Here is a 21,487-nt window from a genome sequence, read left to right as displayed (position 1 = left end):
TTTTTTCAATAATTTTTTGTCTTTAATCAGAAATAAAATAAAACTTAAAATTTTATTAAGCAGATCCCCCAACACGTCTACTGTACATTCACACACTTTGACTATAGTTCCAATAATTTATTTATATATATATATATATATATATATATATATATATATATATATATATATATATATACATATATATATATTTGTGTGTGTGTGTGTGTGTGTGTGTTTGTGTGTGTGCGTGTGTGTGTGTGTGTACATATAACTGCATAACGTCTATGGGAGTCACATGACGAACAACCAACTTGGATCAGAGGACTCTTGAGATGAACTACTCAATTCTGTTTCCTGTGTAATGCACTGCATAGCATCTATAGGAGTCACACGATTAAATAAACAAACGAGTCGGACTAGAAGGGTTGAGAAATGAACTACTCAATTCTGTTTCGCTTTATGTCTTGCTCATGCTCATCCAGTAGAAAGAATCATTCTTTGAGACTACTCGCTCTTCTGAGTCACATTAAAGACATAAAATAACCAACACATCACTACCCTGTAGGGAAAGTACGTTTGCACTCATATTCACACAGACTTTTAGTAAATCACAATTGGCATGTGTAAAAATAAATTAATAATAATAAAATTTAATGATAATAAATTGTTAGTTACCACGAGGGGGACAAGGTTTTGAAGAATTTAATTGCTTGGGGTAAAAGGATTATTTTGACCTGTTTTGTGAAACGTCTAGGAACGTCAAACAGATGTAACGATTCAAAAGTGTAAGATTAAGGATGTCTTTTATAATGTTAACCTTACTCTTTTTTTATACAGTATTTACTCTCTATGCTTTGGAACTTTATCCCTAACAGTTTACTCGCTATCATTACCACCTTTCTCAGGAACCTCCTCTAAGCCTCGGAAGCGTTTCCATAACCAAGAAATCATACAAAGCTTCATAATGCTTTTAAGTCTTTATTTGTATCATTTCTGAACTTTATTCTTATGTTTGTCTTTATTCTGACCCTCCGATCCTCAGTCGAGCCACAGGAATGGAGCAATGCTCTTGGAGAAACCACTCTTCAGAACAACATGTTTGAGGTTAAAAAAAGGAAGAAGGAAGTGAAAACAAAGACATAAAGGGCTTCGTTAGGAACACCTGTATACTTTCATTTGTCTAATTAGCCATTCCTGTGGCAGCAGTGCGATGCATAAGATCCTGCAGATTCTGTGATCTCAGTAATTTAGACTGTGGCATGATGGTTAGCACCAGATGGGATGATTTGAGTATTTATATAATTGCTGATCTCCTGGGATTTTCACATAAACCTGTCTCCAGAGTTTGCTTAGATGACATCTAATGATTGGAGTTCTGGAGATGTTGATGTAAAAGGTCACCTGTGAATTGCCAGACTGGTCTGAACTAGGCTACAGTAATTCAGATTAATTGGCAGGTGACCAAATGTGACTCTGCACGGAATGAGGGGTGACCAGAATACCATCGCAGAATTATGCATGGCAAGTTACTACAGCAGAAAACCTTGTGAGATTCCAATTTTATTAGCCAAGAACAGAAAGCTGACTCACTAAAATTTAACAATTTATAAGTGGAAACTGATTACTGCTAATCGAGCATAGAACATGTTTATTATGTCTGCCAGGTCCTTCACAAGACCTTCGGCAATTATCTCAATTAATTCAGTCCTTCAGAAAATTCCTATGGCATTCCTATGAATCACCATGGCAACCAAATTCACTGATGTGTTTTCGATTCCAGGATGCTGAACCCAGCCAAAATAAATTATGATTTAGGAAACAGCTGGTAGCAATCAAATCAGCATTACTGGAAAGGATACACTAAATAGGGGGAGCAGAACATCCATACATGATCCTCACCAATCACCCGAACAATAAATATATTAAATTAGCATGCTAGGACTTCAGATGCTTTTCACAAACAAGACAAAGCCCACAATGTCCTAGAACAATCTATCATCCTCGTTCTTATCAAGTGGAAGATTGAGAAAGATGTCAGGAAGGACTAAGTGGAAGAAACTCCACCACTAGAATGCCCTTTAGGGAAAGCCTCTGGCTCAACAAAATAACATGGCACTCAGAATCAACAAGTTCCTGTGGGCTTTCTAAGATCAAAACGAGTTCAAAATGAAGTGAGAATAAATACCAAGAAAATGATAAACAGGTGGCAAACACTAAATATCACTTGAGTGTAAGATGATTGCTAAAGTGTGACACTGAAAGCATGAGACAATGACTTTTGGTCAGGCGAATGAGGAAACCCCTCTGCAAAGCAAGAACACACATGCTTCAAGCAATTAAAGAGATGACTAAATTCTTTGTTTGCAGCAAACAATAGGTAAACTAACTCCAGAATTACCCCAGGGAAAGTTGCTGGTCCTGGTCAGGTGCCCTGGAAATGTTCACATAGCTCACATATGCTATAACAAACTTCTTCAACATCAAAGCAGCCACCATGACCATAAATGACCACCATCAATTCTGTGCCAAAGAAATGGCGTGGCTGAGATTTGACCTAATGACCTTCGGATATGAAGTCCAATGTTTAAACCAGTGAGTTCTGCCTTCCCCTGTACTCCCAGCACCAGACTGTGCCAAGAAAGCCAAGCCGTATTTTCACTTTCTGCAGAGGTTCAGGTGGTTTTCTATCTCTTTCCAATAAAAAAAAGAGCCTTCAGACAGCAAACGTCAAATTACCCTCAGGTTAACAAACACAATCTATTGGCATCATGAAAAAATCATCATGCATTACCAACCAACAAAACTCAAACAGATTCATGGACCTCTTAAGATTCCTGGACCCTGGATCAATCCAAGCTCATGCCTACGTATATGCAATATAGTATCTACATTTAACAACCGTCATCTACAGGGTGTTGCAGGGACAGGGAACATTTTGGAACTAGGAGTTGGCGACCCTGTGGGCAATTGTTTAAAACCAGTGCGAGCTTGTTTAGAATAGCACGGGGCATTAGTTATAATGGAGCAGTGAAGTGTTCACTGTAAAAGCATTTTACAAGAATGGTGATAGTGTGAGTGGGAATTTCTGTGTCATAACCGGTTAGGATGTCATGATCGTGTCTCATCTGCTCATGCGATTACAACATGGTTTGAAGACAGAGCTCGACACAAGGAAGATGAAGCGTGGAACGGAGCGGCGGGGGATCCTCACTATGGAAGCTCAAACAGCCTCGATAGTCTCTGGTGTGCAGGCTGTTCAAACACCACCTGGGCACTTCTTTTTGAAGCTGAACACATTTCTTTGAATGCTTGTTGCACACCACTCCACTGCTCCATTATAACTAACGACAAGGGATTCTAAACAAGCTCGCACTGGTTCCAAACGATCCCCGATGGACCAGGATCACCGACTCCTAGTTCCAAAATTTCCTACTTCAATAATGTTCCAAAATCTCCCAAACAGCATGCTGAAGTTTGAGGGGTACACCATTTTCAGGGCTGATAGAGAAGCAGCATGCACAGAGAAAGTAAAAACAGAGAAGAAGGCTTATGCATGTATGTAAACAAAACATGCTGCGCTGTCTCTGTCACTGTTTCTTCTCAATGCTCTGCTGATCTTAAATACCTGATCAATGAAAGCAGACCCTTTTATTTACCATTTGAGTTCTCATGCACGGTTGTGATAGCAGTGTATATCCCCCGGATGCTAATGCTAGCAAAGCATTGAAAGAACTAAGCTCTGCTATTAACAAACTGCAGACAGTTCATCGTAATGGAGCTGTATTCATTGCTGGGGATTTTAATCAATGCATTTTAAAATCGGTTCTGCCAAGATTCGACCAGCATGTGTCCTGTTTCACAAGGCGACACAAAACCCTGGATCATGTATAAATAAATGTGGTAATGTTTATGCTTACAGAGACACACCTCGAACAATCGGACCATCTCTCATTGTTTCTGCTGCCCAAGCACTCTCCAGTCATCAAACATGTGAAACCTACAATCAGGACTGTCAGAAACTCGATGCACAGGGGCAGGGCCAGATTATAGTGTCAGAGAGTGAGACTGAGAGGGGGTAATACAGGGAGAAGGACCAAAATGCAGGACGCAACAGTGGCATGGTAAAAAATTTATAATAAGGAAAGAGGCAGGCGCCTAAAAAAAAGTCTAAATCCGAGAGCCATCAGACAGAGCAATGCAGAAAGAACCAAAATATCAGAGCCAGAAAAACAGTTCGTAATCCAAATACAGACAAAACAGAGCGATGCAGAGAAGACAAAAATCAGAAACCAAATACGGACTTAGGTAGCCGGTGACATAATTTGGCCCCGAGGTAATGTCTAAGGCCGCCTTAAATAGGACTGTTAAAGTCTGGCTGGGTGAGGCTGATGCTGCTCTCCACCAGCAGTTCTCACATACAGACTGGAGTAAATTTGCAGCACACCCCACCACTTACTCAGTCAACATCAATACCTACACCAACTCTATTCTTTAACACATCAACAGGTGTGTGGATCAGGTGACGAGATAAAGAAACATGATAATGTTTCCCGTCATCTGCTCAAAGTACGCAACACAGCCTTCAAGACTGGAGCCTACAGTGCTGCCAAAGCCAATCTGACGAGAGAAATCTGCAAAGCCAAACATGCATACTAACAGCGGATTGAGGAGCACATCAACTCTGCTGTCCCCTGACACATGTGGTATCATTGACCTCAAACCACCCAGCGGAGAATATCCAACCCGCTCTGAATCACTCCCAGACAAGCTCAACCTCTTCTACTCTCATTTTAAAAAAGAAAACATAGAACCCATGATGAAAGCAAAGCTATTACCACAGGAGCAGCACTCACACTTTTTACCTCTGAGGTGTTTGCTACCCTGGGCAGGGTGAATGCACTGAAAGCAGCAGGCCCTGATGGCATCCCTGGCTGCAGAGCATGCATGGAGCAGCTGGCTGAGGTCTTCACTGACATCTTAAATCTGTCCTTGACCCAGGCAACTGTCCTTTACTGTTTCAATCTACAACCATTGTGCCAGTGATAAAGCACTCCGCTGCAACAAAGCTTGGTGACTTTCGTCCCAACACACTTACCCCCTTCAGTGACTAGTCCTCACCCACCTAAAGCCTGTCTGCCCACTCTGGACCCATTTGCCCAAATAATCGCCCAAATAGGTCAACTTCATGGTGCTTCATTCTCACGTGGACAACCCCAACCTTTATGCCAGGATGTTGTTTGTTGATTTTAGCTCAGCTGTTAACAGTTAGCCCTTTCAAGCTAATCTTGAAGAAGAAACAGCTTGACATCAGCACACCTCTCTGTAACTGGATTATGGACTTCTATACGAACAGACCACAGTCTGTTCAGCTGTCTGTTCATTTTTTTTATTAATAAACACCTGTACCATATTAAATTGCCTAGCATCATATATATATATATTTATTTTTTTTTTTTTTTTTTTTTCATTGCATCATATTGCATTTAATCGCATTGTGTTCAAAATCAGATCGCACTGCGTCGTAAAAGGGGTGAATCATATCGCATCGGTAGTTGCTTCATATGTTTTGTGTGTAAGGTAATGTATATATATCGTTTTCTATGCATCGGGATGTAAATCAATTCGGCCTCAGTTATGGAGATGCACATCCCTAAAATTATTATATATATATATATATATATATATATATATATATATATATATATATATATATATATATATATATATATATATATATATATATATATTATCAGTAAATTGTAAGAGAACTGTGAGAATAATGTGACCAGGAATGTGGGTCAAAGACAAAACGTGAATTTGCTCAGGTCAGTCAGGTCAATATTTTCCAGGTCACATCTGTAATGTATTATGTAACGTTCATTCAAGTAAAGACTCCAAAAGTATCACACCAGTTCACTGAATGTTAATTTTTATTTTGCTCTCTGTGAACTCATTTACAGCATCTTAGCTGCTCTAAAGGTCTACTCCCAGTCATTCACACACTATCCAGATAAGGGGTCTTGTTTATACTCTGGGGTGCAAAACTATCCTGTTATGAAAGTATGCAGGGGAGGTTAGCATTGGAGAGGTGTCTAGTTTCAAACATGTGTCGGTATTCGGTCTGGAAAAATGGCACACAAGCATCCCGAGTTGTAACTCATGGTCCTATAAAAGGCAGTGAGCAGTTGTGTTGATTTACAACGGTGATCTGACGACAGAAAACGAGCACAATATTCTGATATGAGTTATTGAGTTATGCACACACAAAAACACCTCTTAGCGATGCTGTATATAATAGTGCTTCAAATTTGACAGTGTGTGTGTGTGTGTGTGTGTGAGAGAGAGAGAGAGAGAGAGAGAGAGAGAGAGAGAGTTTATGTATGTCTGTGTTGCCTCTGATCATATTTTACTATTACTATATAATAGACAAATAATGGTGTGTCTCTCTCTATTATACACACAAAGCCAGTGTTAATCACTCTGAAAGGGTGTATGTGTCCTAAATCATAATAGACATACTCCAAGTAGCTTTTTAATGCAAACACACACACACACACATACACACACACACACACACACACACATACACACACACACACGCAAATGTAATTGGTAACACTCATCATCTACTAAAACACAGTGGAGTAAAAAATAACATCTATTGAATAATAAATGTAGTTGAGTAGATTTATATATATTTATAAAGCTGCTTTGAGAAAATGTCCATAGTAAAAAAAAGCACTATACAAATAGAATAGAATAGAATAGAATAGAATAGAATAGAATAGAATAGAATAGAATAGAATAGAATAGAATAGAATTTGTGTGTGTACCTGTTCATTGACTTTGCAGTGAGAGGGTCCGTGATGCATAAGGATTCGGACAATGTCTACATCTCCCCTCCAGGCAGCCAAGTGCAACGGGAAGCATCCTTTATTGTCAGGCACATTAGTGGAGGCTTCAAACTGCAACAGCTTCAGCACTACATCCCTTAGAGAAAAAGAGGGAGAAAGAGAAAATTGAAATAACAACACTGGATCAGAAACAAAAGCCCATTACAATCATGTTGAGTGAGCTAACATGGAAAGTCCTAGACTCAGGAGGGTCTGTGGTGATTCATTAATCATCCAGCATTACCAAAGTTTTCTGAAATTCTTGTGATGATCACAAAGAAATGGTTACGAATTTCTCTTTTCATTTGAGTTAACTTTCTACAAATGTATATTTGACGCAAAATTTTGAAAAGACTGCTCGCTGCAGCTGAGGATACTCTATCTCCACATGAAGAGCCTCAAGATCATGAAAATACGGAGCAACCCTGAGGCTTTGATGATGGATTTTATCAACAGGCTACTACAATGGTTCTGGACCACAGATTGGCTAAACTGTTTCTCAAGTGTGTTTTCTCGGCACCACTGCTGCTACGTGAATATGACGTAACACGACACTACGGAGCCCGAGGCATCCTGAGAGTCACAAAGTATACAGATTAACATGGCAGAGGTAGAGCTGCATCTTCCTGGAGACAGAGCAGGAAATCTGGTTTTATTTAATCTTTTTTTTGTTTTTTTGTTTTGTGAAAGGGTCATGCGTTAGAAGTCAGAAATCACTTAAGTAAATTGATGATTTGCTGTCTGTCTAAAAAAAGAAATAAAAGTGAAATATCTGTACCATATTGAATTGCATAGCATCATATGTTTTTCATTGCATCATATTGTATTGAATTGCATTGTGTTGGTACTCGAAATCGGACCGCACTGCAGCGGTAGCTGCTTCATATGTATCTTTAATGTATCGTATTGTTGGCTATGCATAAGCCACAGTTTTGTAGATACACATCCCTGGTACACACAGGAATCTGGATTTGTAATGTGGTAAAGTAACATTTTGTTTAATATATGTAACGTTGTGAAATGACCTCTTACATTCTCATTAGTGATTATAGTTAATTAGGGATGCACTGAAATGAAAATTCTGGGCCGAAACCGAAAAAGAGAAAAGCAAGGCCGAAAACTGAAAACCGAAACACCGGAAGAAATTATGGCAATTATTATTACCATTGCATTTATGTCTATGACTGTGTACTAACTTTACTAAAATCAAGGCATTTCAATTCATAAATTAATATTAAAGTTTCAAAGAATAAATCAATTACAAATTATGAAAATATTTATTTATAGCACATTGCAGCAATGCACAGGATAAAATAAATTAAAATTCAAACTTAAATGTTTAACTTAAATGCACTCATGTGTACATTAAATAATAATGTACAGGCCCTCTGGCCTGCTGAAAGGTTGTAAAATTAAATATGTTCTTTCATAAAAACAAAGTGCATTCAGAACAAGTGCAACTGCTTAAAGATACAACAATACAACACTATCACTGGGAAACTTCCTGCCTTTTCAAACCTCAACCACAGACGGAGTGCGCATGCTCGGAGAGGTTTTGCTTTTCTGTGCCGTGTTCCTCTCATATTCAGCATAGCGATCGGGATGTTTGGATTTCAGGTGATAAATTAAACCCGACGTGGAGAAAGTCTTTGCAGACGAAATTTCGGCATTACATGTTTTGCAAATCGCTATCCATGGGTCTTTCTCAGATATACTGAAATACGTCCACACCGCAGACATGTTGCTTCAGATATGCACGTGCAGGCCGCAGTTTCTGTTTGCGTCATCACAACAAACTGTTTCTGTTTCAAAATGCACTTTTGGGCCATTTTCGGCCGAAAATTTTAGGTGGCCTAATATTCGGTGCATCCCTATAATTAATTATAGCTGATGGTCTTCTCTGTGATCACGTGAACACGGCTAGTTTGAGTGAGTCACACGTATTTCAAAAGGAAAGTCTAGGGAGCTCGATATAGACCTCAGAAACACAGACTTACAACCAGAAATTCAGAAGGTTTTATCTGGGTGTTCCAACAAAAAAACAGCTGGTGACTGGCCAGGAGAACAATCTTAGCATGAAGCAGGAGAGCAGCTACTTGAACCACATTGGAGAGAGTGGGCAGTGTTTGATAGCTTTATGTCAATTTCACACAGGACCTGATTTGGTCCTGTCCCATCAACATTCTGGTGAAGAAAGATCATCATTGGCAAGCTCTCCAGAGGGGGATGCAATCAGCTGAGTGTACTGTAACATCCACACAAAGCTCCCTGACCTGCAATCCATCTTCAGCAAGTAAGTGCTGGAGCAAGGCCAGGAAAATAATGAAAATAAGGACCGCAGCCATTCCAACAATGGACTGTTCTACGTTTCCACTCCCTAAAGAGGATGAGGAGCTTCTTATTGCAGGCAATATGGGCCCTCAACCAGGAGAACACCAATCTTGCCACAGCTGCACTACATTAGGTTACAAAATTTTACACATTTCCAAGCATGTAACAGCAGCTGCATATTTGTATATCATGCATATGATATTTAATTCCTATATTCTATTTTTATTCTTCACCTTTTTTTCTATTTTATGTAAAAAGCAGTTTAAAAAAGCGTTTTAGTACATGTTATACTTTGTCAAAGGAATACATTTTGGTTTTAAACAAACAAAGCTAAAATCATGATTGTTACAGTTTTTCTCATTTGCTTTGGAGCGTTTTTGAGATCAGAAACGAAATTTCTTAAAAGTACTTGTTCAACCTCTACATCATGTCGTCACTTTTGAATATCAAAAGCAGTTTCTGTTCACTTTGAACAAATTGCGAATGCTTTGGTACATTCATTTAATCGATTGTGTACAATTGTCTGCTGTTTCCTAAATTGGTTATATAATTTTGACCAAAATATATTATACTGGTTTCACCTGAATAGTTTTTAACCCCAAAAGATCTCGGCATCAGTTCCCTGTATAAGTCATTTAATGCAAAATGGTTAAACCATTTGTCAGAATCTGTAAAGCTTAAATTTCTATTAAACTTTTTTTTTGTCTTCAATTGCTCAAATCTGTCAATCGTGGTGAATAATATGACCTTGATTTACATCTGAAGTATTTCTAAATCTGCTCAAAATGACTGTATGATGACCTGGATGTTGCAGACAAGGTACTACAGAGTTACTCTGAGAATTCACATCAACTTCATTAAGTTTGAGGCATGTAGTATAGGTGAAGTACACTTCAGAGGCAAGGTCTTACAAGATATATACATGTACTTCAATACAATTTACATGATATCACCAAAAATGTCTAAAAAACCCTGACCACTACACTCATACAGTATGTCCAGTGAGGAACAAAATACATAAACCATGTAGTTGATTTAAAGTAGAGATCCACTCTGTAAAATATTACTCCAGTAAAAATGCTCCATCCAAACTTTTACTTGAGTAAACGTACAAAGGGATTTGTCTTCAAATGCACTTAATTATCCAAAGTGCTATGATTTATTATGGCTTTAATGTTCCTATTAACATTTTTGTCACAAGACTCTTTGCTTAATCAACAGTTTATGTGAAAAGCCTCTAATGTTACTCTTAGCACACTGATCTTTTAGTTTTGCTCAGTTGCTTTAGGGCATTTCTCAAATAATCCATATTATTGGCAAACCAGTAAGTGCATTTCTTAAAACAATGTGTACAAACAGCACAATGCATTGGATTTCCTGCAGACACCTGTACTTTTCTCAAAATCCTTAGTTAATCTCTCAAAAGTAAGTATTTGTGTCACTGAACATCTCATTCCCATCAAAAAGTCTCTTTGTCATTGTTCACAAACAAAATCATCAAAATGGTTAGTCATGCAACTGAGAAAAACTGTAAAAATGCACAAAGTTTAATTTCTTCTGTTTGGCATCTATGAATTTGTCTTCATTGAATTTCAGCAGCACAAATGTATTTATTTGATTGCATATTTGATTTATATTGATCACAAGAGACCGGACTGGATTCACATTTTTACTGTACTGTAAGAGTGTGCGTTTATTTTTTGGTTATTTATCCTTTTTCAAAAATTGTAATTCTGTGTTTTGCTCTGTTGCCAAATGAAGGTTCACAAGATTCACCTTTGACCTGTTTTAAAGAACTAGATGATCACTGGTTTATCTGACATAAAAAATTAATCTGCACAATTTATCGATTCAAGACACATTTACAAAGAAAAAATTTGAATAGAAATTTTAGATGATGGATGATCAAAGCTGGTTTACAGTCTTTCTCAGTAGCTTTGTGGCGTTTCTCAGATAAGAAATGAAAATCTCAAAACTACTTGTTCAACCTCCACATCATTTAGTAATTTGTGCTCATCAAAAAAACATTTCTTGTTTCTTTGATTAAATTGCGAATGCTTGTGTACATTCATTTAATCGATTGTGTAATACAGTCTGCTGTTTCCTACATTATCCATTGTTTATGTCGTGTTGATCAAAATATATTATACTGGTTTCACCTGAATAGTTTTAACCCCCAAAACATCTCAGCATCAGTTCATTGCATAAGTCATTGAATGAAAAATGGTTAAACCAGTTGTCATCATCTGTCATCTAAAAAAAAACTTTTTTTTGTAAATGTGACTTGAATTGTTGAATTGTGCAGATGAATCTTGAATGTCATTATAAAGAATAAAGAAGAGTGTACAGCATCAGATCAGCCAATAATCAATTAGTTTTAAAACAGGTCAAAGATAAATCTGGTGAACCTTCAGTTGGAGAGTGAATACAGACAGAGCAAAACACAGAATTATACATTCTAAAAATTGATAAACAACTCTGAAACAAACAAACAAACACTTGTAAAGTACTGTAAAAATGTGAATCCTGTCCAGTCTCTTGCAATCAATGTAAATCAAATATGCAATCAAATCAATGAATTTGTGCTGCTGAAATTCATAGATGCCAAACAGAAGGAAGTGAAATTTTGTACATTTTCAGTCAGTGTGATCCAAACCATAGTTTATATTGAGAAATCCTGAAACTCAGTAGCGTCATACTGAAAATACGACTAAACATTTTGATGATTTTGTTTGTGAACAATGACAAAGGGACTTTTTATTCTGATGGGAATGAGATGTTCATTGACACAAATACTTACTTTTCGGAGATGAATGAAGGATTTTGAGAAAAGTACAGGCTTTTGCAAGAAATCCAATGTTTTGTGCTGTTTGTACACATTGTTTTGAGAAATGCACTGACTGGTTTACAAATATTAAGGATGATTCAAGAAAATGCTCCAAAGCACCTGAGAAAAACTGTAACCACTTTGCATTCAAGTGACTTATACAATAAGTGTTTTGGGGTTTGAGACTATTTAGGTGAAACGAGTATAATATATTTTGATCAACATGAAATAAACAACTGATAATGTAGGAAACAGCAGACACTTGTACACAACCGATTAAATTAATTTACCAAAGCGTTTGCAGTTTGATCAAAGCAACGAGAAACGTTTTTATGATGTGCACAAGTGACTTAATAATGTGAAGGTTGAACAAGTAGTTTTGAGAATTTCATTTCTGATCTGAGAAACGCTCCAAAACAACTAAAAAACTTTAATAGAATAAAATAGAATAATAATAGAATAATGTTAATGAGTCAAACACGAATTGATCATGTAAACAAGGCCACAGGTGTTGTGGCAAGTTAGAGTCAGGAGTTTCTTACATCATTTATTCCTCTCAAATTGCTACATTTTTAGTCACTCAAAAATAAAAAGGAACAACTGATTTCACAAAATGTAGTTGAGGAAAAAAGTGAGATATTTAAATACTTAAATACAGTAACTAATTACATTTACTTCCTTTCTGTCCATCACTACATATGTCATTGTTAAACATACTACTTCAGAGTTATTCCTCATTGTCTGTTATAATAAGCTCAACTTTTCTGGAAAGGCTTTTTCTTAGATTTCGGAACATGTCTGTGAGCCAGGTACTGATGTTGGGTCCAATCGCAGAGTTTGTCTTGTGTACAGTCATGCTGAAACAGGGGTTTGGCCACTTACAAATTTTTAGTACACTAAAAAATAGTCCTGTAAATGAACAGTAAAATACTGGCAGTTAGCAGTAAATTATTGTTAATTTTACAGTTCTTTACTGTTATCCACTTTATAGCATTTTACTGTAAAAAATACTAAATTAAGTTGAGTTAACTCATTTCATTTCATTAGTTTTTCCCCCTAATTAACATTAAATCAGATGTTTTGCTTATTATAACTATATAAAGCCCTAATTCAGAGTATGTATATATAAAAATGTAGTTAAAAAAATGCAAAAGTTAAATATTGAGTTTAACTATGTTTAATATATACAAATGTATAATTTAATTTAAGACACTATAAAACTTATAGTAGCTGCTTGTTGAGGAGGGCATGGGGGATTTCTCCTTAAACAAATTCATTCCCTCATGCTGGGTTGTTTCTTTCTATAAAAAAAAATCCAGCATTTGAGTATGTAAGGTGAAGCAATTTGTGTAAACCAACATTTGTATTGTTTTTAATGATAATTGCAGATGGCAAGTTGACAACCACGGCAAAAAAATCACACTGTTTTGACAATTTTTGTTGAAAATAAACATTTTGTTCAGTTGAAACAGATATAAGCATCTAAAATATATAATGTATTAAATTTTGTATAATAATTTCATGATATATGCTTAAACTAAATATACAAACATTGAAAACAAGCATTTGAACGTATTAAAGCCGCAGTAAATCACGTTCAGAAAAAACAGATCAATTACTGTTGTAGTAGACAAATGCTATAAAAAGAGAATGGAAAAGAGAAACACAGCAAACTCAAAGGCCTGATTTAAAAAAAAGAAAAAAAATATGCATTAGTGTACAAATGCATAAGCATTCGCTGAAAACCACAACAGTGACTAAGAATGTACTCGTTTACAGCTGCTGCTATTTGCTGCTTTTAGATTTAGTGTCACAAGCAAGCTGATTGCGTGCTTTTACTTACCGTGCTGATGTTTCACCTTCATCCATGACACCATGTGTTTTCGTTTCATGTGCTAATACATCACTGTGGTACTTCTTTTCCACAGAAGCTCAGCTTTGCATAACTTGCATGTCATTCTACTTTATCACGTTTAATCTAAAATGCTCTAATGCTTTGAATGAATAAATGCCATTTTGCAAGCAGCCTGTAACCGGTAACTTGAGCAGCCCAATTAATTGATAAAAGAAGTCGTAGAGAACGAATTTCATTATCGATTATTATCGTTTTTAGCGATTAGTTGTTGCAGCCCCAATAAAAACTGTACAATTTACAGATGACTGTTAAAATATATTTCAAAGTGTGGTTTTGTTTTTTCATTTCACACATTAAATCCCTTTAATCCCACAGCAAAATCCTCAGTTTTAAAAGAGTACTTATGTGTCCACACTACAGTGTTGAAGTAACACTGAAGCAGTGATGAAGTTAATGAGATAAAGAAGTGACTAATTAAATGAGGATTGTGTGTGAACAAGCAGAATCACTGAAGGAAAGAAAAACAAAAGCAGAGAAACACAACTTACAGCCAAAGCCAAAAATGAAATCAACTAAAAATAAAACACATTAAATCTCTCATGATCCCAGCAGAGGAGAACTAAGAACCCTCTAGAACAGCATTACCAGCTTCACTTATCACTAACCAGTGTGGCTTTATTTCTGTCATATGAGTACAAAAGCTCTGATTTGAGATTTTAGGTCTTGTACATTCATTTGAAGTCACCATGACGGAGATCAGTGTTTGCTGTAGTTGGGCTCTTGAACGTTCATATAATTATAATTATAATTATGCTTCTTTCATTGCTGTAATTAGCTGTGTTTTTTAAGCACAAAAGAAACTAAAATCTGATGCAGTTGACTACATGTTTATCATGAGCCCACTGTTCTCACTTAATATTTAATCTCTTATTAAAAGTTCTCCATTTACAAATGAAAGTTTTGAGCTATGTCAGAACTTAGACACACACAAACATCAACAATCATTGTCTCAACTTCCATGACAATCAAAAATGGAAAGAAAGAAAAAACAGATCAACTCCGAACATCAAAAAACACTGTACTTTCGTCTACTGAAAAATCACAACAAACCAAACACCAACAATATAAAACCAAATAAAGAAAATAGTTAGTATATTCAGCTGCATCATTTATTCATGCGTGCTGGGAGTTGTGTACTTTTCTGGCACCCAGCATTGTGGCATGAAAGTTTAACTGTCGCCATTGTTGAGTTTCATGTGCTGATGCTTGGTGTCTGTGTGTGTTTAAATTGTGCTGTAGCTCTAAAGATTGTGTGTAGAAAATGTTTGTAAAATCCCGTTTAATAGTTTTTAAAGTTCTAAAAGTTTCTTGGAGCATCATTAATATTAATGCTAAATTAATTAGAAACCACTAAAGTCAGTTAATAAGGTCATTAGATAATGATGCTGATTACATCAATTCTTAACCAATTTAATTAATTTAATTACAATTTATCTTGACAAATGTGCTTTACAACCATCAGAGAAAAACTTATGTTATAGAGTTAAGGGTCACGAGATCAACTAAAGCAACCACTGATCTCCAAAATGGTGAGGTCAAACTAAACAACGCATGTCTAAAAGAATGTTTTGTAGATATATGACAAAGTCAAACTGTAATAAGTGAAGCTGGTAATGTTTTTGTAGTTGTTTAATCATCCTCTGTTTCAGTTCAGTTGATTTTGTTTAGGGCTGTGACTGTGTGTAGTTTTGTTTCTTGTTCTTTCCTTCAGTGATTCTGCTTGTTAACAGCAGATGTTCATCAGTGTCTGAATTCACTCATTTATTTTCAGTGATGTAGGGAATAGTGAATGAGGGTGTAGGGTGTGATTTCAGACACAGTCTCTTAGTGTTGACTCTGAATGCTGTTAGTTCACAGTATACTGCTGTAGGCTACCTTTCAGAAAACCACAAAAGATCCCGTTGTTTTATACGGGATTTTACTGTTTTAATGGAAAAAAAAATACAGCATGTTATGGTCAGAATGTGCAAGTTTTTTTACAGCAGTTTTTAACAATGTAAGAGTTTGAGGAACAAAATCATATGGCTGGAAATGTCAACAACATTTCTTTGTGATGATCATCAGTCAGTGAAATTGTGGTGTTTGTTAATGTGTAATGAGTGTGTATATATGTGTGTGTGTGTGTGTGTGTGTGTGTGTGTGTGTGTGTGTGTGTGTGTGTCTTACCTGTGTCCATTGAGTGCAGCATGGTGCAGAGGTGTGTATCCTGAGCTGTCAGCACAGTTGACATTCAGTCCTCTCCATAAGCTGCACAAAAACACCAGGACAGAAGAATGCACATTCAGTACGGACTACATCCCACATATTAGTCTTACCCTATATACTGTACTAACACACACACACACACACACACACACACACACACACACACACACATTTCATTACAACTGCATATATAATTATATGATTTTTACAGGTGTGATTCACAATTGCATTATTAAGGTTAACATTAGAACCAAGAAATTACAGTGAAGCCGTTACATAAAACTCATTACAGTGGATTCCTGTATTTGATTTATTTATTATTTTACACAAAGAAAAGTAAAAAAATAAAGCAATAGTTTTCTTCATGTGAAGTTAGTGTGTGGTTTATGGTAAAGCCACTTTGATGCACATAAAGGATATTTTGGGCCGAAAAACACAGCTGGTAAGCACCAAACGTTTCTAAGACGAACACATACAAATACAAACACAAACATACTTGTTGTGTGTAATGCATACAAGTGTACCCCAGCTAAACTAAAGGGAGAGAGAGAAAGAGAGAGAAAGTACTGTGTGTGTGTGTGTGTGTGTGTGTGTGTGTGTGTGTGTGTGTGTGTGTGTGTGACAGGAATCTCATACAGTAAGAATGAATCTAATTACCAAAACAAGAAACACACAATTAACACGTCTCCTTTCACTGTAGCCACAGCAGCACTGCCCGCATACATCATCTGTAGCAGAAGCGTCCATATTATTAACCTCATAAAATTTATGTGCACTTTTTCAGTGCATTACAGGTTTCAGGGGGATTTGAAATGAAGGCAAATTGTGTGTTTTTGGTCAAATTCTACAGAAAAGAAACCGCAAAGTATAAACAGTTTATGAAAAACCATAACTGTTTTGAGCTGGTTGGGCCGAGTTTCCCTCAAAGGTCAGGCTTTTCTTGAAAAATACGTCTTTGTAAGTGTAAAAAATAAATAAACAGCTAATAGCTAATAATAAAATAAATAAAAATAAACAGCTAATAAATCCACACTAATATATTTGAGCTTGTGCAGTTTGCTACAGATGCAGTTTGAGAGATGGGAATAATGCGCTCTCTGAGCGTCCAATGTTATTGGATTCCTGCTAGATGACCTCGAACCACATCGCATTCTGATTGGTTAAAGCAACAGCTTCAAACAACATGGAGTTGATAGTGATTGGATAGAAACTCTAAAGTATACAGACACTCCTTATAGCAGTGCATCTGAGAGAAAAAAATATAAAATGAAGAGACTATTAGGTAATAGTATAATGCATATTCATGGACAAAATTATATTAAAATGTAAGTCAGTGATTCTGGCGGCTCTCCACTGCTCAGTAAATATTTTTAACACAGAAGAGGAAAAACAGAGAACCTGTGAGATTAACAAGAATAGTTTTAAATACACTGACTGGCTCATGACTCAGGAGAATCTGTGTTTTATTGCCTGGGTGTTTCTCACTTAACAGCTCACACACACTCACAGAAAGAGAGGGAGGGAGAGGGGGAGGGAGAGAAAGAGAACAGAGTGAGAGCAACACTGGTGGTAAAAGGGAAAACCCTGCTGCAGTTTGCTGAGGATGAGTCATCCAAATTGAGTGCGAGTGTGTGTGTATATGAGTGTGTATGCATAGTCAATGGTGCATAATAAGTGATAAGAAATATTATCAAGGTGATGCTACATATTCAGGGCCTGTGTAGAAACGCACGCACACACACACACACACACACACACACACACACACACACACACACACACACATTGTTGCAGTAGCTCATTGGAGAAATTAAGAGAAAGAAAACGACAGTAAAGAGTAAGACTGGGGTGGAACAGAAAGAGAGGGGAGTGTAAGAAAAGAAAGAAAGAAAGAAAGAAAGAAAGAAAGACCTCCAGCTACATGCTAAAGCATCTCACTCATAACCCACAAACAGCTGCCCTGTAATTCCTGATGTGCCTTCAAACAAGGTCAATCATTTTATTGGCCAAAGTCACTACACCCATGCTGCAATCTGATTTGTCGAGCCGGTTGGGAATCTCAGGGCTCATTGGGTGGCCGATTGGCGAGGATACACTCATGTCCTTTTCCTTTCATCTCTACTGGAGGATAATTAAAACTGGAAATTAACGATCAGTAACTACAAAGTGCCGTAGGGACACACTGACACTTATGAGGATCTTATAAGTCTGCTAGTGTGTGACAGCAGACTCCTTCTGAAAGATCACACACACATAAATACACCAGCATACAGTATCTATAAGCCACTAATTAGCTGATAAACATGAACCGGGCTCCGAAAATGGGGTATGCAGTATATTAGTTATGCATTAAAAAACCGTATTGCAAATAAATTGTATTTATATACAATTATCAGTAGATGTGCTATACTTTTATTATTTAGAAAGTGAGCAATAATTTGTGACCAATATTTGAGATGTAGATTGTTCTTGATAAACTGTTTCTCGAGCGCGTTTCTCAGCACCACCCCTGTTACGTGAATATGACGTATCATAACACTACGGAGACCGAGACGTGTCCTGAGAGTCAGAATATAGATTAACATGGCAGAGGTAGAGCTGCATCTTCCTGGTGACAGAACAGGAAAAATCTGGTTTTATTTCATCTTTTCTTTTCTTTGTTTGTGAAAGGGCCATGTAAGGGCCAAGTAAATTGATGATTTGTTGTCTGTCTGAAGCAAGAAATAAAAGCAAACTATCTGTACCATATGGAAATGCATAGCAACATATTTTTTCCATTGAATCGCATTGTGGTGAACTGAATCGAATTCAGCTCGCACTACATCGTAATATATATTTTTTTTCACAAATACTTAATTTTATATTTTAGGGAAACGAATAAGGGAATAGTATGGAAACACAAATATTTTTCAACACTCAGCGTTTCTTCCCACCCAATAATAATCCAGACCTGGAAATCACTCAAATAAAATCCCATACTTTTTCATACTTTTCCAAAATGTATAGGAACACTGAACCTTTGAATGTTCTTCAGTGTTTTGTGAAATTCGTCCTGCACTGGTTCATATTTAGATTATACGAGTTGCACGTAGAGGAATTGCACTAACGCCCAAGAAACCACCCAACAACAGAGGCACACAACAGTTACCCACTAGGTCCTGCCCTCCACTCACTGCTCTGTATACCTCCAGTGCCTGTTACGTTGAGGAGACACTGGCCAGAATGACATAATGTCTACCGATAAAGTTTAAGTATTGGGACACCTGACTTTCATAGTCATATGTGGTTCTTCCCCAAACTGTTACCACAAAGTTAAAGGCACACAATTGTATCGAATGCTGTAGCATATAATTTTACCTTCACTTCAACTAGGAGACCCAAATCTGTTACAGCATGATAATGCACAAAGCCAGCTAAATGGAGATCTGTTTTCCATGGATTGGAAAAGGTGGAAGAACTCCTGCTAATGAGCCCCAGCCCTATTGAACACCTTTGGGATGAATGCGACCGCTATGTTAAAACACCAAACATACAAACATACACTGATGTGGAACGTGATTCAGGGAGGTTGATGAGATCTTTGTCGACATGGCAACTTTCTGTGTGATAGAACATCTGAGTCGATCGGGTTATACGTGGTACAAATTAGTTTATATTTGGTTCTGAGAGGCGCACTATGGCTAGGAGTCTCTGTGCAGTGATGTGTTATATTTACAAAGGTGTGCAAGCCCCTTGTGGAGACACACACACACACACACACACACACACACACACACACACACAAACAGATCCATGACTATATATGGCCCTGTTCACAAGTGTTCTCCCTCCAAAATATGCTCTTCTCTGCTTCTTCTGTAAACACTGCTAATCTGTTTGTGCTAACACCACAAAGCAGAGTGTCTACACACTGCATCGCTGTCAATCAAACAAAATCATATAATCAAACCACAAAAAATCTACTACAGAGACTCTAACCGTGCTGCATGGAAATACGAGCTGGAGAATAGAGAACAATGCAGCCTTGAAATAATTAGAACTGCTTTCCTGTTCAAAGGGGTCAAACGCAATAACGTTCACACACGCACAGTTCGCTGAATGTGATTGTTTTTCCCACGCTTTTCGACATCATCCTAAATCACTCTCCCACAAAACCAGCAGCTTTAAGCACCATCTTGAGAGAAAAGCATGAGAGAGAACTCCTGAGAGTGGTGAAGCATCGCTTCGTTTCGGAACAAAACAATTTCTCGGTTTTCTTTATTATACAAACTCAGGCTCTGGGTCTCGATGCTACATTATAAAAACAGAACAGATCGAACATTTTGCCTACGAAGCTCACTTGGCATTTTTGTGAGAACTTGTGCTCTGTTCCCAAACGAAAACAAACCACGCACAAAATAAAAAACCCCGGCCGAGTCTTCGCTTAGATAGAGCTCTGAGTAAAAATAGATGCAAATGAAAATACGACTTATAATACCACAGACTCCACAACCCCAAGAGGAATCATCTCTTTTTTCCCCAACTTTTGGTTTGTATTTAAGAAATAGAGGTCAAAAGGTCATGGGAGTCCTGGGATTTCAGGAAATTCTGGAGAAGGTCATTTTCTGCGACAGAATGAAAAGAGCACATGTTAAGGTTTCATCAAAAACATTCAGAAATACAGATTCTTTTATAAAGTGAATTGGGTCTTCTGAAGTGTCTCCAAAATACACCTAGTAGCCCCTAGATTAGCCGTTTGGTTCGGTGGTTTGTTTTGTGGAAAAGTGACAAAATACATACGTCCATCATCAATGAACACCTCAACATTAATGGAACTGTTGAGGTGTTGAGGATGACGATCAGTTTACTTTTGAGTCTGGTTCCTCTCAAGGTTTTTTCCTCATACAATTCCAGGGAGTTTTTCTTCAGCACAGTCACCATTGGCTCACTTATTAGGGATAAACTTAAAATGGAGCTAAGCAAAAGGAAATAAAAACTAATACACAACACTTATAATTTGCTTTGTACTTGTCACATGTACTTTACAGCACAGTGAAATTCTTTCTTCGCATATTCCAATGATGTTAGGAAGCTGTTACAGCATACTGTACCTGGAGCACAGAGGGTTAAAAGCCTTGCTCAAGGGCATTATGGGTGGCAGCTTGGGGATATTGGGGTTTGACCCCCTGGCATTCCAATCAGTAATCCAGAGCCTTGATCACTGAGCTACGACTTCCCTTGCACTTTCTTTTATCCAACCTTAATACACGCTTTATCTCTGTGAAGCTGCTTTGAGACATTTTTAAAAGTGCTCTATAAATAAAACTGAATTGAATTGAAAAAAATAAACAAATA

The 21,487-nt window shown here is 37.1% G+C and overlaps 1 protein-coding gene across 4 annotated transcripts in view; it reads right to left on the bottom strand.

Annotated features, from left to right (window-relative positions):
- The window catches only part of anks1b (ankyrin repeat and sterile alpha motif domain containing 1B), a 227,912-nt gene that overhangs the window by 175,746 nt on the left and 30,679 nt on the right, over positions 1-21,487 (bottom strand). For all 4 annotated transcript variants that reach the window (XM_046859927.1, XM_046859928.1, XM_046859929.1 and 1 more), the window contains exons 2-3: positions 16,115-16,195; positions 6,816-6,972 (exon numbers count right to left, since the gene is read on the bottom strand). In XM_046859927.1, coding sequence (XP_046715883.1) covers positions 6,816-6,972; positions 16,115-16,195 — 238 coding nt within the window. The remainder of the gene's footprint in view (positions 1-6,815; positions 6,973-16,114; positions 16,196-21,487) is intronic.

This window comes from Silurus meridionalis, chromosome 10 (assembly GCF_014805685.1).
Source record: "Silurus meridionalis isolate SWU-2019-XX chromosome 10, ASM1480568v1, whole genome shotgun sequence".
In the NCBI taxonomy this organism is placed as follows: Eukaryota; Metazoa; Chordata; class Actinopteri; order Siluriformes; family Siluridae; genus Silurus; species Silurus meridionalis.
The sequence above is the reverse complement of the archived record's forward strand: the minus strand, read 5'-3'. Positions and strand labels throughout refer to the sequence as shown.